The sequence below is a fragment of the Crinia signifera genome, chromosome 3 (genome assembly GCF_055691185.1).
Source record: "Crinia signifera chromosome 3, ASM5569118v1, whole genome shotgun sequence".
NCBI classification, from domain to species: domain Eukaryota; kingdom Metazoa; phylum Chordata; class Amphibia; order Anura; family Myobatrachidae; genus Crinia; species Crinia signifera.
Genome location: NC_139219.1, coordinates 197,166,361 through 197,184,962, shown reverse-complemented (window position 1 = coordinate 197,184,962; position 18,602 = coordinate 197,166,361). Strand labels below are relative to the sequence as shown.

The 18,602-nt window shown below is 42.2% G+C and overlaps 1 protein-coding gene across 1 annotated transcript in view; it reads left to right on the top strand.

Annotated features, from left to right (window-relative positions):
* KCNQ5 (potassium voltage-gated channel subfamily Q member 5) overlaps positions 1-7,670 on the top strand; it is a 527,262-nt gene extending 519,592 nt beyond the window's left edge. Inside the window, exons 13-14 of the mRNA XM_083177212.1 lie at positions 732-858; positions 5,921-7,670. Of these exons, the coding sequence (XP_083033338.1) occupies positions 732-858; positions 5,921-6,868 (1,075 nt within the window). The 3' untranslated portion in view covers positions 6,869-7,670. The remainder of the gene's footprint in view (positions 1-731; positions 859-5,920) is intronic.
* Positions 7,671-18,602: the final 10,932 nt, after the last annotated feature.

The following is an 18,602-nucleotide window of genomic DNA, read 5'->3' as shown; positions in this document are numbered from 1 at the left end:
TGGCACTCAAGGAATTTTTCAATTGCAAACAAAGTGTTTTTTATTCCTCCGACATGTTTCGGGCTACTGCCCGTCCTCAGGGATCCCTGAGGACGGGCAGTAGCCCGAAACATGTCGGAGGAATAAAAAACACTTTGTTTGCAATTGAAAATTTCCTTGAGTGCCGCCTGATCGATCCACGCTGTACAGGGACGTTCCAGTCCAGAAAGGAGGGCACCAGGTGGTATACTATTACCTACAGCGGAGTGCCAGGCACAAGTGGAGATATATATAGATATATGTATATCTACATCTATCTATATATATATATATATATATATATATATATATATATAACTATCTATATATAAATATAAATTATATATATATATATATATATATATATATATATATATATATATATATAGATATAGATATAGATATATATAAATAGATGGATAGATATATCTTTGTGCTGAAGATTTATGGAGTAGCTAGCTAGACTTTATATATCGGCTCAGTTAAGACTTTTATTCATACATTAGAGTAGAATGCTACTTGTCCTCTTTCTTCAGCTGTAGCAAATAATGTAAAATAAATATCAATGGATACTTGTGCATTTAGTTGCATTACTGGTCTAAATCAGTGTTGTAAGCTAACTGGGTTCCCTAGGATACATAACAAACTCACATCCTATCATGCCATAACAAATTGGCTGGATAACCCATTACATTTTTCTTTCCCCATTACAGGGTTGACCAAATTCTTGGAAAAGGTCAAATAACAACAGATAAAAAAAGTCGAGAAAAGAGTATCTCTGAAAGTGAGGCAGCAGATGACCTCAGTATGCTGGGCAGAGTGGTTAAAGTTGAGAAACAGGTAATGTTTTATCAATTATCGTTATTAAGTATTACAGTGTATTAGCAGTGGGCCTAATTAAGAATGGATCGCTAATCAGAGATTTTGCAGTGGACTGCGAGCAGAAATTTGCCCAGACAGAAAGAAAAACCACCCCTTGCAAAATTGCAAACACATTGCAAATAGCAATCCATCTGCAGATCCAATCACAAAAATCCAAACCATCAAACTGTTTTCTCATCTGAGCCAGTCTAGGGCTTCCTCTAGTCTGCACCCCCACTGAGATCGATGGATTTGGATTGTCTCCCTTGGGGCCCATACGAGTGCTATATCACCAGCCAGTGCAGATACACCCCTTTCCTCTATAACTAAAAAACAAACTGGAAGTGGTCATCGCTGATGTCAGAGAATGTGACAAAAAATGTCTGGGCACACCTGCGTTTTTTACAAACACACCCAGAAGATGCCATGTTTCCGCCCCTAAATGCTGGCTTCCTGTCAATCAAACTGTGACTTCTCTGCATATGGATATTTATTCACTAATTGCAGTCATGCATGTGCATTGTGGATGTTGTATACGCGCAGTCATTCAATAGTCGAACGGATTGCGAATTCTCTGATTAAGGATCCATGCTGTTTTAGGCCCAGGGTGTGATATATTTATTTATTTACTTTGCAAAGGCATAACCTATTTTGTAATGGTGTTTACACATGGTGAGTTTACCTTGCTATTCGACTTACGTTTTGAGTGCTGTACAATCTTTGCTATCTCTGTAATTTTTACATACAATCCATACAATCAGCTTTAAGGTGCCCATACATGTAACAATTACCCGGTACTTTTTGTGCTAAAATAGCATTGCATCCCATGCACAACGATGCTATTTTAGCACAAAAAGTACCGGGTAATTGGTACGTGTATGGGCACCTTTAGATTTTCACTATATAGTCATTGCTGCCCTGTCTATCTGGGTTTCGATTTGTGCTGTCACGGGAGCACGCATCAGGATCGCAAGGTAAAAAAACCTGTGTGATCTGCATACTATCTGTATACAATCTGCATGCGATTTTGACTATATAGTCAAAATCGGTACTTATGTATTACAATAAAATGCAATAAAATCAATGGCGCTGAAAAGGGCGGCACTAACCTGCCCAGGGGTTACCTTCCCTGGGTAAAGAAAGACAGTAAAATACAAAAGACAGGAAAAGCGCCCACTGTTAGGATTTGTTGTTCAAAGTCTTCAAGGTCCATATAAAAAGTTCTCTTTTTATCTCCAGCACAGGTATATGTGAAGAAAATAAAAATAGAGGGAACACAATGTGTAAATCTGTTTCTTGAACCACAAAAAATATATATAGATGGGGTTTCTTTAAGGACACTTCATATCCCTTTTTTTTTTTTTTCTCTCCAGTGATGTTTATAGTCTTTAAGGTTCACCACGTGTTCTCTGGTCTGTGTAAAAGCTGACGTTCATGTATGCTTACATATATCTGGAGCTTTCAACACACATCAGGGTATCTTTTTAGTAGGTATTCTTACTTGTATGCTTACTTTAAGCTAAGTATGGATCCTCACATCAGGGTATCTTTGACCATGGACACGTCTCCAAAGGATTTTTCACGTAGTTTTATTATAACAAACGAGGGTCAAATTATACAAATTTTAAAAATGGTTTCCAATATCTTAAAATGTATACCAGTGATTATGGATTGTTCTAAGGCCCAGGTTAGGGAGTCACAAAAAGATGTAATGCCCGGGACGGGTCACCAATGCCTTAGGTCTATTACAAAGAACATAAACTGGATATACCTTAAAAACAGCAGCACCGCACCAACGCGTTTCGACCCTCAGGTCCACCTTGATAAAGACCTGAGGGTCGAAACGTCCCGGGCATTACATCTTTTTGTGACTCCCTAACCTGGGCCTTAGAACAATCCATAATCACTGGTATACATTTTAAGATATTGGAAACCATTTTTAAAATTTGTATAATTTGACCCTCGTTTGTTATAATAAAACTACGTGAAAAATCCTTTGGAGACGTGTCCATGGTCAAAGATACCCTGATGTGAGGATCCATACTTAGCTTAAAGTAAGCATACAAGTAAGAATACCTACTAAAAAGATACCCTGATGTGTGTTGAAAGCTCCAGATATATGTAAGCATACATGTACGTCAGCTTTTACACAGACCAGAGAACACGTGGTGAACCTTAAAGACTATAAACATCACTGGAGAGAAAAAAAAAAAAAAGGGATATGAAGTGTCCTTAAAGAAACCCCATCTATATATATTTTTTGTGGTTCAAGAAACAGATTTACACATTGTGTTCCCTCTATTTTTATTTTCTTCACATATACCTGTGCTGGAGATAAAAAGAGAACTTTTTATATGGACCTTGAAGACTTTGAACAACAAATCCTAACAGTGGGCGCTTTTCCTGTCTTTTGTATTTTACGGTACTTATGTATTATCTGGGCTCCCATGTTAAATGCACCCCATTTTTTCATACCCCTACTATCCAACTACGCATGGAGTCGATTTTATATAGTGTGGCGAGCGCAGCGAGCCACCGTGCCCGAAGCGTGGCGAGCCCCGCGAGGGGACGTAGTCTCATAAGAAAAACGGGTGCCCAGATATTACATAAGTACCTCAAAATCTAATGTCAAATCTCACCGTGTGTACACAGCGTAACACTTAATTATGTGGAGTAGTTTTGTATCCAGCCTTGAGTTACTCATAATGAAACACAATAAAAACATTTGTGATTTTTATGCAATTTATAAATGCAAGAGAGATGAAATGTATAATGATATTTTATATTTCTGTTTTCTAATCTCTTAATTGCAAAATACAAATATGCATTCTGAGCTATTTTCCACAAATAAGTCACATACGGGGCAGATTTAATAAAACATAAGCTGTCTAATGAAAATTTTAGATAAACTTACCATCGGCAATCTTTATGCCCCACACTTTAATAACTTATCTAAACTTAACACTAAAATAACGAGACAGACACAAGTGCTGGCGTTTCAATATGAATGTCCAATTTATTGATTGACAACTATTTATATTGATTTTATAAAAGAGGGTGGCGGCCCTAAAGAACGGTCATAGAGAAAAGAGGGGTAAGATGACATCACACCATTCACACATCGTTGGTGTTCAACTCTCCCACCCAACCCACCCGTGCATATGGTGTAGCCCAACCCCTCTCCAAGGGGCATCGGCTAGTGACGTATCAATGACGGGAGAGCGCACCCCACTATCCTCATACCACTTCCATTTGAACAAGGACCGTTCTTTACCGCCGCCAAGAATTGATAGAAAAAATAGGGAGGGAGGGTGGGGAAAACCGGACCAGAGAGGCAGATCACCTGACTCTGGCTATTCCTAACTACAGGATCCCTAATTGGCTAATGCTTCAGCATCATAGCCCCTAGCAAAAACACACAACTAAAAGTGCAGGCATCTCAGAATCCTTCGATAGTTTAGGTCACCTCAAGCTTAATCAGCCTTTGGTTTTCTTTCTGCTTGCACTTCCATAGTCTTCAAATATAATCTACCTCTGTCATGTCTAAGGGAATCTGCCCCATTGAGGGGTTTTAGGAAAGTAGTTCTACAGGAAACAGTTTGAAAAATGAAGTGTTGTCCATATCAACCAATCAGAATCAATTAGTTTTTTTTCTAATAACAGATAACAAAATGAATGTCAAACTCTGCATACTTCCTTTTTTTAGGGCTTCAATAAGGATATAATGAAAAGGAGCATGTGGCAATGGGTATATCTCATGCTTCTGAAGAGATAGGTAAACTTTTACAGCCCTCATTTCCCACAGCAGTCACTGGTGTATACAGCACCCATTACGTGCTAGTGTGAACACAGCATAAGCCCTGATTCAAGTTTGCTCAGTAAGCTGCAAACATCGCAGCTCACCAAGCACCTGAGACGCTGCCCCACCGAATACACCCCCATCAACCATGGAATGATTTGTCCGGACTTCACAAACAAAAGTCAGTCTCAACTGACTTTTATGTGCGAGCGCCAGGATAAAGACATTTGACGTCAGCACCCCACCTCGGCAGATATCGGTCCGCTCGTGTATCCGTATTTCATGGGGACACCCATAAAATGCTGGGCGTTCCCATTGCCAGTTCTATTACCACCCCCCATCTGAGCCCGTTCATTGATGGGGTTTGCGCAAACCCTGATCCAATCATGACAGGGGCTGAATTCTGATCACTGAGAGTGATCCAGAATCGGACCCATAGTTCCCTACTTTCCAAATGGCAGAACATGTACATGATGGTATAATAGAGTTGGGACTGGCACGACTAAATTGGGAGGTATGAATCTGGTCGCTTGCTGCGGACAAATCCACCTTTCCGACACCATTATCTGGGAACAGTTCTTAGATATTTTAGGTGACTCTTCAGATTTGAAAATATCACAATTTTTTAAAAACTTGTAGGCATTGATGATATGTTATCATGGACACATATTGGCCTACTTTCCTGGAACATCGGGGAGGCTCACAAAATCAGGAGGGGCACTTAGCCATCCAGAAGTAGCTAAGTCTCCTAGAGCCGGCTTACAACTACCACCTTCCCACACGTACTGTCCAACCAACCCCCCATCCCCCCCTCACCACCACCGCATATGGAGGAAAAGTGGACAGGATCATAACATGATTCGCTCTGAATTGCATCATCATGTACCTGCTCCTGCTTTACAGTGCCAGTAATGTCGGTATTGTATAGTGGGGGAAAAGGCTGTGATGTAGGGGGCAGCCAGAAAAGTTGGCATGTATGCATTGTGTTCCTTCTAAAACCACCTTCTGTACATAAAAGGACAGCACAAACTTAATAAGAAGACACACCTACAAACACACACATTCATGGGCAGATTGGACATTGGCAAATCTAGATGCAGGATACACCTCTTCCCCATCATTCAAGCACTGCCAGGATACTATCCTGTGTATATACATTCTTACAGCAATGTTAAGATCCATTTATGCTTGAATCTCATTGTGATTGTTACATTTTAACATTGTTTACTGTCTTAACTGCAGGTACAATCCATTGAATCAAAATTAGACAGCCTACTTGATATCTACCAACAGGTCTTAAAGAAAGGATCTGCCTCAGCACTGACGTTAGCATCATTTCAGATGCCACTATTTGAATGTGAACAAACTTCAGACTATCAAAGTCCCATAGACAGCAAAGATCTGTCCAGTTCTGCACAGACCAGTGGATTTATTACCAGATCGGCTAGTGCCAACATCCCCCGGGGGCTACAGTTTGTACTAACTCCAAATGAATTTAACACATCTTCTTACTATGGATTTAGTCCTACCTTATATAGCCAAGCAACACAGGCATCAACAAATGTAAGTGATGGACCTGTAACTATGGTAACGAACAGTATATCTAACCAAATAAGCCAGGCCTCAAAGCCAACAGCACCTACAACATTACAGCTACCAGTTGTATCCTCCTTAAAGAATATCAACAAGCCAGAACCAATTCAAATAATTCCTATGACCACAAAAGAAGATATTTGTGACATCACCGCCTGCCTTGTTGCCTCAAAAGAAAGTGTACAGCCTCCACAAACTGGTTTAACAAAAAATTTCGTAAGGCGGAAAAGCCTTGATGCAAACAGTGGGGTATTGTCCTCAGTTCCATATACACAAAAGGATTTTGGCAAATCAATTTCTGTGCAAAATCTTATTCAATCCACAGAAGAACTGAATGTTCAGCTTTCATGCAGTGACTCAAGTGTCTCCAGAGGCAGCCAGGAATTTTACCCACAATGGAGGGAATCAAAACTTTTTATTGCAGATGAAGAGCTGGAGACAGAGACTGAAACTTTTGATGCTGCCTCTGAGCCTTTAGTGGAAACAACTTTGTTACCTGACTCTTTGAGGACTGGAATAGCAAAATCATCTCAAAGCATTAGTAAAACTAGGGATGGTAAAGAAACCCTTAACCCTCCACATGTTAAACACAAATAACATTTTTATAGGGTTTATGGTTCCTTTAGTCATTCATATCATTGCATGAACTTTTTTGAAAGCCCGTAAAACTAGTGTAACTGCAAGAAGTGGAAAGAAACGGAATGGAAGCCCTACAAGCCTATCTCTCCTAGTTGCATGAAAATGCATGTTTAAGTGAAGGCTACAAATTATACACATAGCCAGACACACATATACATACACACACACACACACACACACACCTATACACACACACAGACACACACACACACACACACACACACACACACATATACTGTACATTTATCCCTACAATAAACAATAAATGGAAGCTGATTTAAGTATCAGCTTGCCTGCAAGTCAATGACACAAAATATGTTGACATGGTTTAATATGAGTAATTTCAAAGGCCTAGTATAAGATGGTACTGTTCATAAACCTTAGAGTCTAAAGCACTTTGAATCTATATAAAAACAACTGTCCACATTGGAAATATATGGTCATGTTTACAACAAAAAAGGATGTTACAGCTGCTAGCAATTGTACCAAGGAAAGTAGTAACATTGGACTTGAACCGCTGCTAGATGTGACGAGATTACACAGTACACATACATATTCATTTCAGTCATTTCTTTTGATGCACATGTAACATGAATGTTGATTTCTGTATATTTCTGCTGAAGTAGTGTTGTGACGAATAAAATTGGCACATCACTTTCAGGTTCTTTCTAATAGGAACATTATTTTGGTACAAAGATTTATTACACATGAAAAAGTCACTGCAGTCTTAACCATATTAAATGCTATAAAAAAAAAAAAACTTTAATGAAGGACTTGACCTGTTTACCATGAAAAATGTTCTGCCTCCATATTTCTTTTGAGCGTGTTCTTGGATGTTAAATGATAGGCTTGTTATGTGAAAGTACATACTGTATATTGTATATATGGCGTCCATGTCTCTGACATTAACTTACTTAAAGGGATGTCATTTCAGAAAAAGAAAGAGGCCAATTTGAATTTTATGTTTTTATATTTTTTAATTCATTGGCTTGGTTCTGTCAATGCCATAAATATGTCTTGTTAAAGGCGTAGAAAACCGCCCTTCTGAAATGAGCTCCCTGACTCACAACTGAATTATTGTGTTCTGTTTATTCTATGTAAACAAAGATTTGATGATCAATTCTGAAAGATGTCTGAAGCACAAAAAGCTAATTACTGTTTGCCATTTCAAATGCCACTTCGAGGTTCTATTTAATAAGTAAAACTTCAGTTTGATCTTACTAAAAGCTTGTTTACTAATAATTTTGTGCTATTATCTAGGGTATTTCAACATCTCAACTCGTATTAGAAATAACTTATTTTGAATGTTTGCATCTGTTTAGCCAAATATCTATTATGTACATGAAAAAGTATTGTACAATGTATACATCTATACAGGTTTTTCTTCCATCTTATTTTAAGCAATGTTTTATGTGCCTTTATTTCATTGCATATTGCAGTATCTCATAGAACTACATTTTGGTTAATACAAGATTAACCAAAATACAAAAGAGGTTATCATTTTAAAGACAAAAACTGTTTATGTTACTTTGCTTCTCTCTTCTTTAGACTGAGCAGGTACCTTTAGTTGATTTATTGGCAATTTATCACACATAACTTGGTATACTGTATTTGCCTTAAATGAAATGCTTGAGAGCTTGAAATTTAATAGTTTTAACTTAATTTATTTAATAAAATTTTGTGCACATAACTGGGCATTTTTATGAATTATATATACAATTTTTGGGACCTTTTTCCTCTTAAGTAAAATGTAAAAATGTTTTAGTTTAGTAACTGGTATATTTTATAATGTTTATTCTTCACAGATTAAATCACACCAGGGTAATTTTAACAGCATTGTTCTGGGCAAAGCAATGCACTGGGTTCCCTATAAACCCATTAATTGTTACCAAGTTAGAAAATAATCATAACATGCCCCTGCTGCGGTCCTGCACTATTGCTTCATTCAGGGAATATCTGTAAGAACTCTGATTGGTGGATAGCTAAAGCAATCCACCAATCAACATGCTGATAGCCATTCTTTATGTGGCTGCATGCTGGGATGGAGGTGGAGAATTCAGTACTTGTGTAATATCTGGGCGCCCGATTTTTTCATTGTATTGCATCGCATGCAATATAGTGGCATACAATTCATGCAATGCGATTTTTCATTGTAAGGACCCGATTTTTTATTGTATAGTCACCCATGGGTGATGTCATACCCCCACTATCCAACTACGCATGGAGTTGATTTTATATAGTGTGGCGAGCGCACCGAGCCCAAAGTGTGGCGAGCGCAGCGAGCCCCGCGAGGGGACGCAGAATACATGTAAAGTAATCCACGTCCGCTCACCACGCTTCGGGCTCGGGCACTATATAAAATCAACTCCATGTGTAGTTGGATAGTGGGGGTATGAAATCACCCATGGGTGCTATACAATTAAAAATCGGGTCTTTACAATGAAAAATCGCATCGCATCGCATGCCTTAAGTAGTGGCATGCGATGAAAAAAATTGGGCGCCCAGATAATACACAAGTACTGAGAATTCTACCTCACCACTTCAATTGTGTGACCACCACCCTGTGTGCAGTCATCTCAGCCCATAGGTGACCCACCTGCACATTTTTGAGTGCATGTCAACACAATTTGGAAAAAGATTCTTACATTGTCGCAGAGGGATAGGATTAGCTGAATGCAATCAACATAAAGTATTTGTAAAACTATAAATTAGTTAAATCATGGTCCTTTGTTTTATTTTTCTATAACAACCTACCGTACGCCTATCAAGAATATAAACCCCTTATTATTCCTCTTAAATTCCCCTTTCTTTTAAAACTGTACAATTTTTAGTTTGATCTAGAAATAATGTGGTATACAACTTAACTTTTTTCCTCATGCATCAGTTTCCAAGGGCAGACATCGTAAGGCAGTTCTCTAAAAGAGTGTTCTGAGGCTATTCTTTAGTGCTCTGCATCTTTCCCCACTGGTACGTTGCTTCTTCCTGCATGATCAAGGTGTGAAAAATACAAAGAAAGTTGCTCAAAGCAGTTGAGGTCCCACCACTGAACCAGATTTACAGAATTATAGGCAAATAATAGTCAATAAACCTTAACTGGTTGAGAATATTTACTTGTCACTAAACAACTATGGCCAATGTCCTCTATGCATTCAATGTATGGGACAAGGCCATACATAGATTTGTCCAAGATAGTTTTGTTTATAACAATGTTTGTGTTTTTTGGTACTTATGTAGTATCTGGGCTGCCGATTTTGTGATTGTATGCCTTACCTTAAGGCATACAGTCAGATGCGATGCGATGCGATTTTGCATAGGATTCAATGTTAAGAAGGTCCTGTTCATTTCCCCACTATCCAAGTGGGCATAGAGTTGATTTTATATAGCGTGGCGAGCGCAGCGAGCCACCGTGCCCGAAGCGTGGCGAGCGAAGCGAGCCCCGCGAGGGGCCGCATATTTCTTAAAAAGTATTCTGTGTCCCCTCGCGGGGCTCGCTACGCTCGCCACGCTTCGGGCTCGCCACAGGTTTATATCCAACTCCATGCCCACTTGGATAGTGGGGAAAGGAAAAGGACCCCTTTTTCCCATTGAATTCTATGTTAAAATGGACTCAGACCATTTTAACATTGAATCCTATGGAAAAATCTTGACCATCGCATCGCATACGATTTGGTCGCATGCGATGCGATGCGATCCGATTTCTAAATCGGACGCCCAGATACTACATAAGTACCTGTTTTTTTTATATGAAATAGCTCTTAAATACCACTCATATTTTCTTTTATGCCTTTTGTAATTATAAACAATGCTCTGCCCAATGAGCAGGAGACAGCTCTTTACTGTCCTGGCAATTGTATCAAAAGTATTTATTGATGGGTAAAATGATAGGACAAACAAGGACCTTCCTGCTTAAACTGGTATAGTTTGTGTTACCATGGCATTGCACGTTAGAGGGGGTGGATCAAATGGCGCACCAAGTGGCAGGTGCTCTGTTGCATTGCCCATAAATATATCACTGTTTACTCTAAATACAAAGAAACATTAATTGAAATGTTTATATACTGTACAGCAGGGGTCTTCAACCTTTCCGACAGTGTGGGCCACATTAAAAAATTCAACTAAGCCCGAGGGCCACTAATCTCTACTGTGGTATTTAGCACAGCCTTTCATAGATAGACATCACAGCCCCGGCATACATAGTTGGCACAGCTGCCCATACACATAAACCCTGCCCCCAATATATAATCAGCAGCAGGGCTATTTCTAGACAATTAGGGTCCCAGTGCAAAAAGAAAAAAAATGCAGCTCCCCATACATAATATCATATTGAAGAAATTGTGCGCGCCGTAGGCGCGCGCTCCCCAAAAGGGGTGTGGCCTAATTGTAAGCGTGTGAACTAGCAGGAAAACCATTACCTGACATTTCACTTTTGCAACCTGCATGACCAGATATTGGTTACCGCAGGAATGGTTGCTGTCCTTCCACACTTAAGTTGGTTGGCTAAAGGCCGCACAGTGACATATAAACATGAAGGCCCACACAGTGACCTAGAACTCCTCACAAATCAAGCCCAAGCAATGACAGGCTACGTAAATCAATATACACTGTTTATCTGCAATGCCCATTACGCATTGTGCCACACACCGTAATGCCCATTACACATTATGCCACACAACATGATGCCCATTGCACTATAATGCCCCCAATACTCCTGCTTATACATATGATGCCCGCAGCAGTGCCTCTCATAAAATGCCACCAGTAATGTCCCTTATAAAATGCCACCAGTAGTGTTCCTCATAAAATTTCACCAGTAGTGTCCCTCATAAAATGCCACCAGTAGTGTCACTGGTCAGAAAGGGGTAATTCTAGATAGCCAGCACAGCCCCCATAAAGCACAGCACTTCATAGATAGACAGCACAGCTCCCTCCCCCCCAAACATAGGCATCTCCGCACAGCCCCCCCCATTGATAATCAGCACAGCACTGCCAGCCCCCCTCCCCCATAGTCAGCACTGCACAGCCAGATGCTCCCCTCCCCCAATATTCAGCACAACACTGCAACCAACTTACCTCCCCCCGAAACTCAGCACAGCATTGCAGCCAGCTCACCCCCCCCCCCAGTCAGCACCGCATTGCAGCCATCTCACCCCCCCCCCCCCCAGTCAGCACCGCATTGCAGGCAGGCAGCTCACCTCCCCCCTCCCCTTAAGAAACCTGCCTTAATCTCCGTATTTCCCTTTCAGAGGGCTGCTCCTGCTGGCGGCGGTGGCTGTCTTCAATGAGAAGGAGGCAGGCAGGGACGAGTGCGCAGCATCAGAGGTCTGGAGCCGGTTGTCACGCGGCGGCTGTCTTCTCTGAAAGGGCGCGGGCGGGACGTGTGCGCAGCTTCAGGAAATCCACAATGTGCATGTCCTGTCCACCCCAGCCACTGCACGTGCTCCTCCGCTGCGTCCCCCATGTAAAGGGATGAGCGTGGAAGGTTTTGGCTTTTTTAAACGGCACTTACAGGGTTGTTGTTTTTTTTAAACTGCATTTACAGGCGGGCCAGTCAAAACAACTCAGCGGGCCACTTGTGGCCCGCGGGCCATGGGTTGAAGACCCCTGCTGTACAGTATAAACCATGGAGGTAAACTTAATTGTTAACCTGGTATTTATTTGGTTGAGTGCAGCGCTCTACCCCTGTGTCGGTGTGTCTGGTGGGTTGTTGAATAAATAAATGGGCAAATTTTACTGTAAATAAACTTTTACTGTGCAATAAGGTGGTTCTTACATGCATAGATTGCTGGTGCAGGAGAAAAACATAAATTCACATTTATTACACTAAACAGTGATTGGCGGGTGTTCCTATCAGAAAACAATACAATGACAATACATTTGAGCCCTACTCCTGTGAGCCGGTACTCCTGCGGGTGTAAGGAGTGGCGGGGGGGTACGGGGGTTAGGTGTCAGTCCAAGTAAAATTACTTCACGGTAATTTTAATTGGAGGTACAATATATCAGTAAAATTAATTGAGATGGATAAGGTATAAAGACAAGCAACTGAAAATTAGACAGAACTTTGGCCCTTATTCTGATCGGTGCGGATTTTTCCGCATGCGGTCGTACCGCCGATGGTTTTCGACTGCGCATGTGCAGAGGTCACTCTGCGCATGTGCAAGCGGTTTCGCCGTACGTATTCTTTAGACGCCGCACAGGGGGCGGAGAGGGGCGTGAAGGGCTACTTAGCCTCATAACCCTATGCATACGCCCCGCGTTTCATGGGCGTTCCCATGCAAACGCAGGGCGTATGCATGGTAATGAAGCCGTGACGCATGTGTAGGGGGCGGGCATCTGACATCGCCGGATGTCAGCTGCCCGCCCCCATACATGATTTCATACGGACAAGTGTCCGTGTGGTCTAGGGTGGCGGGCGCTGGTGGAGCGTGCGGCCCTGCATTCGATGTTCGGCGACCATCGAATGCAGGGGCTGCTCCCAAGATGGAGGAGGCGTATCCCCGTCCACTTTCATGCGGACCGCCACATATCCGCGTACGGACGGAGGTGGCGATCCGTATGGAAGGCGGGGATTCGCCTGCACGGTCATGGCCGCATATTCTGATCTGGCCGCACAGATCAGAATAAGGGCCTTTATGTCTAGTCCACTCAACACTTTTTGGGTAATTACTGTATGTCCATAATCAAATTTTTTTTTTTTTATTCTACAGTTGCTTTGACCCAAAAATGCATGCCTTCTTTTTGTTTGACACATTGCATATGGTCTTTACCAGGGGGGGACTCCAGAGGTGGGGCTGCAGCAGAGTTTTAAATTCACACCAATTGCCACCCAAAACCCTGTGGGCAGGGCCTCCCTATTTGAATTTTGGACTGTGCTGTAGCTTCACCTCCACCTCAAGAAGATCATTCAGTTCCAAACCACATGTGGTTTGGAAGGCTACCGCACAGACTAATAAATCTCTAATGCTGGGTACACACCAGCACGATCCTACTCGTGAGCGGGACTTTTCCGCTTTACATACAATTGGTCAAGATTGTATCTAAATTGGCTCGTTTTGGGCCATTTCGTCCTGGTGTGTACCCCACATAAGGGTTAAATGTTATAATTAACCAACATCAAAGGTGCATAAATTACTCAGTTCCAAACTATCCAGAACCACACCTGTGTTTTATTCTAGAAGTGGATGCCTCTTTAAATGCCAGACACAACATTTCTTTAGCAGAACAAAACTATTTAATAAGATACTGGAAACTGCTAACAATTGCCATAGTACTCAAAAAGTGTAGATACATTCTTGCACAGATCTTTGCTAAATAACTAAGAACCAGATAAGCGATGTTGGCATTGTTTACCGATTTCAATTTTGACATTACATACACAATGAGCTCTTGGTGTAAATAACCACACTATGAAGGCAGTGAAGAGTTCAGGTTTGCCTACATGTTTCTCCGTAGACTTACCACAATCGCACCACACAGCCCTCTGTGAACCAGGTTCCTTGTCACTTTTTCAGTACAATATGCATCATAATCACACAAATGAAACAACAAGATGCATTAAAAACCACTGCATGAGACTGCAATGATTATTTGATATGCAACATTTGTGAGGGTGTGTGTGTTTGTGCAGCAGAGTCAGAATCTGTATACAAGGTGCTGTGATACAGTAATTGCTGCTTTTTTGAAGTTCCATTTGTACTTCATCTGAGACTTTGGTCCTGATTCAACAAGCCCTGCAAATTGTATCATGATCTCAATTTAAGTATAGCTAATGGAATTTGCTATCCCATGTAAGAAACTGTAAATAAATAAATAATAAATAAGTAGCGAGGTGGCGAAGTGGTGGGATGGACTGCTGCGACTGTGAGGACGGTGATGCATAATTTTTGGTGATGCGGTCTGGACATCGCAAGAGTATCCAGACCACTCGGAGGGAGGACCGTGGCGGCCAAAAGATGGCCAGCCTACACCTGGCTTCGCTAATAGGCTGCGCAGCCAGGGGGCAGCCGGTGATGTGTGAGCACTTCCCGCAATAGTGATGTGCAGTAACATTTTGCGGAGCATCACCCGGCATGCAGGGTGCCACCCTGCCGTCACGGGTTGAAGTTTTGTGAGGATGCGCAAAACTGCAACCCAATTCGTAATTTACGATTCGTATTTTGTGGAAAATCCAAAAGATACGAATGCATACACCATCGATAGAATATGGCTGTAAGGTCCCATTCATTTCAATGGTATCAACAAACAAATGATTCATACTGGTGATTACGAACAAATCACAAGTAAATACGAATGGCAAATAGACCATCTTTTCCATTTGTTCGTATATGACTGAAGCCGGCATGGATCAGTCAGATCTATGCAGGCTTCTCAGCATAAAATAATAATAAATAAAGTATAAAAAATGGCATGTGGTTGTCCCCCCCCCCACGGCTATAACCACCCCCGGGCTCAAAGAACCGGTCCTGGTTTTATAAATTCAGGGTCCCCAAAAAAGTTTGGGTTCCCTCTAATTTCTAAAACCAGCACCAGGCTCAAGGGCAGGTCCTGGTTCCCAAAATTCATAGATTGATACAAAGATTGCCAATTAGGGGTCCCTCGTATTTTGGCAACCAGCACCGGGCCCAAACAGCCAGCAGGGTAATTTCACAGCCAAGGTAAATTATTTACACTAGTTCGCCCGGCCAAAGCATTAAACCCCCTGACTGTTCAGCCCAGGCAGGGACCCTGGGGGAGTGGGGACCCCCCCTCCAGTATAACCCCTGCCCGTGCTGGAGCCCAGGCCTGCACTCGGTGCCCCTGGGCAGTGGGCACCGAGCTGATGTTTTGGTGTAAAAAACAGATATAAAAAATGTTGTCAAACTACAAATCCCAGCAAGCCTTTACCGCATGCAGAGACTTGGAGAACCACATGCCTCTCTGCCATTTCTTCTTGAATGTCTTCTCGCCACCTCAAACTCAATATTTCCAAAACGGAATTATATATATATTCCCACCAGCTAAGAACAGTTACCATCCTGATATCTCCATCACTGTTGACAACTCAATAATCTACCCTACTCCACAAGCTCGTTGCCTAGGGGTCATCCTCGAATCTGAACTGTCCTTTGTTCCCCACATTCAGGGCCTTATTTTGGTTCATTCTTTCTGACAAAATCCTTCTTAGATGGACAAAACCATGTGCACTGCAGGGGGCAGATGTAACATGTGCAGAGAGAATTAGATTTGGGTGAGTAATTTTGTTTCTGTGCAGGGAAAATACTGACTGCTTTATTTTTACACTGCAATATAGATCTCACTTTGAAGTAAAACCCCACCCAAATCTAATTCTCTCTGCACATGTTACATCTGCCCCACCTGCAATGCACATGGTTTTGCCCATCTAAGAAGGATTTTGTCAGAAAGAATGAACCAAAATAAGGCCCTCAATCTGTCACCAAATCATGTTACATGCATCTAAAAAACATATCCAAAATACAACCCTATCTCACACAAGACACTACTAAATCTCTTATCCATGCACTCATTATATCCCGCATTGATTATTGCAATAGTCTCCTAACTGGTCTTCCCAAGAACAGACTCTCAACACTGCAATCCATTCTAAATGCTGTTGCTAGGCTGATCTTCCTAGGAAGACGCTCATCGTCTGCTGATCCGCTCTGCCAGTCTCTCCATTGGTTACCTGAGTTTTACCATATTCAATATAAAACACTTCTGCTAGCATATAAAGCTATTAACCATACTGCACCAGCATATATCTCTCTACTTATCTCAACAATATCCCCCATCTCAACCACTCTGCTCTGCACAAGATCTGCATCTCTTTTCTGCACGGATCACCAGCTCCCATTCACTATTACAGGACTTTCATCGGGCTGCTCCCATCCTATGGAATGCCCTTCTATGCACAATAAGACTCTCCACTAGCCTCCAAACTTTCAAGCGTTCCCTGAAAACTCACCTCTTCAGGCAAGCCTATCATATTTAAGTTCCATATGCATAACCCTCTGAGGCACTTATGTATTATATAGCTTCCCTTCTGGACCTACAAGCTATGCTATTACTGGTGCCTGTCCTTGTGTTTCCCTACTATATCCCTATAGATTGTAAGCTTGCAGCAGGTCACTCTTAAGGCCCCCATACACTATGCGATTTTGGGCCGATTACACCCGATTTCGGCACTTTGGGCCGATAAATCAGGTGAAATCGGCCCAAAATCGCATGTTTGTGACATCTGATCCAATCTGATGCGCGTTCCCGTGCTCATCAGATTGGATCAGGTGGTCGGATCTGCTGAACATAAGATATAATCGGAATCTGAGCCATCATGGGCGCTTTTTAGCACCCACGATGTTTCAGATCCGATATATCTATAGAACTCCGGGTACCTCCTCTCCGGAGCTGTGGACCTCCTCCAGTCCAACCCCCTGTGTAGTAGCAGCAGCCGGCGTCACAGGAAGGGGCAGGCGCGATGGGAGGGCAGAGGGCGGCAGTTACAAGACTCTAGTCTTCCCTCCCTGCTTCAATCTGGATGACAGCATGGGTTGTACAGCCCGGACCCTCCCTCTCCCCTGCTGCTGAATGTCTGCACGGGCTTTAGAGCCCGGCCCCCCCTCTCCCCAGCTGCTGAATGAGCAGTGCATGGACTGTAGAGCCCGGACCCCCTCCCCAGCTAATGAATGTCTGCACGGGCTGCAGAGCCTGGACTCCCCTCTCCCCAGTTGCTGAATGACAGCAGTGCATGGGCTGTAGAGTCCGGACCCCCCTCCCCAGCTAATGAACGTCTGCCCCCCCCCCACCCCCCCCCCTCTCCCCAGCTGCTGAAACCAGGTAAGGAAACCCAGGAGAGAGGTGACAAAGTTACATTAAATCTCTCACACAACGAGTTCCCCATGCAGATCCCTGCTGCTATCATGGTTTAATACAAGATTATAGTGTGTGGTAGGAAATAGATTGTCTACATATTATATGTACAATACATACAGTAGATATCCCACTTTGCCAGTGTACATGAAATAATATGAATATGATGTGTAATGTAATATCTTATGTACTACTTAAAAATCACTGATATCACTGAGTATATTATATGGGGTGACTGTATATATGTGTAATACAGATGTCTGTGTGTCGGCATCATTGTGTGAGTGTGTTACCATATGTATGCGTGTCGGCATCCATGTGTCAGGGTTACTGTGTCAGTGTCCATGTATCTACATATGTCTGTGTGTCGGCATCAGTATGTCTGCATCTGTCTATGTGTCATCATTGGTGTGTCGGTATGTTAGTATCTGTCTGTGTGTCAGCATGTTTGGGGTTAATGTGTCAATGTCCTGTGGCTGTGTGATCTGCTGTGTGTTGGCATCAGTGTGTCGGCTTCTGTCCATGTGTCAGCATAATTGTGTCCATGTGTTAGCATCTGTGTATGTCGGCATCAGTTTGTCAACATTTCAGGGTTACTGTGTTAGTGGCCAGGTTTCAGCATCTGTCTGTGTGTAGGCAACACTGTGTCAACATTAGTGTGTTTAGTATCTGTCTGTGTGTCAACATTAGTGTGTCAGGGTTAGTGTGTTGCCACATATATAACCCGCTTATACCCAAATAGCTGCCTATATACCCCTTATACCTACCATATATATACCCCGCTTATACCCATATTCCTGCCCAAATACCATGTAGTATTGTATCAGCTATA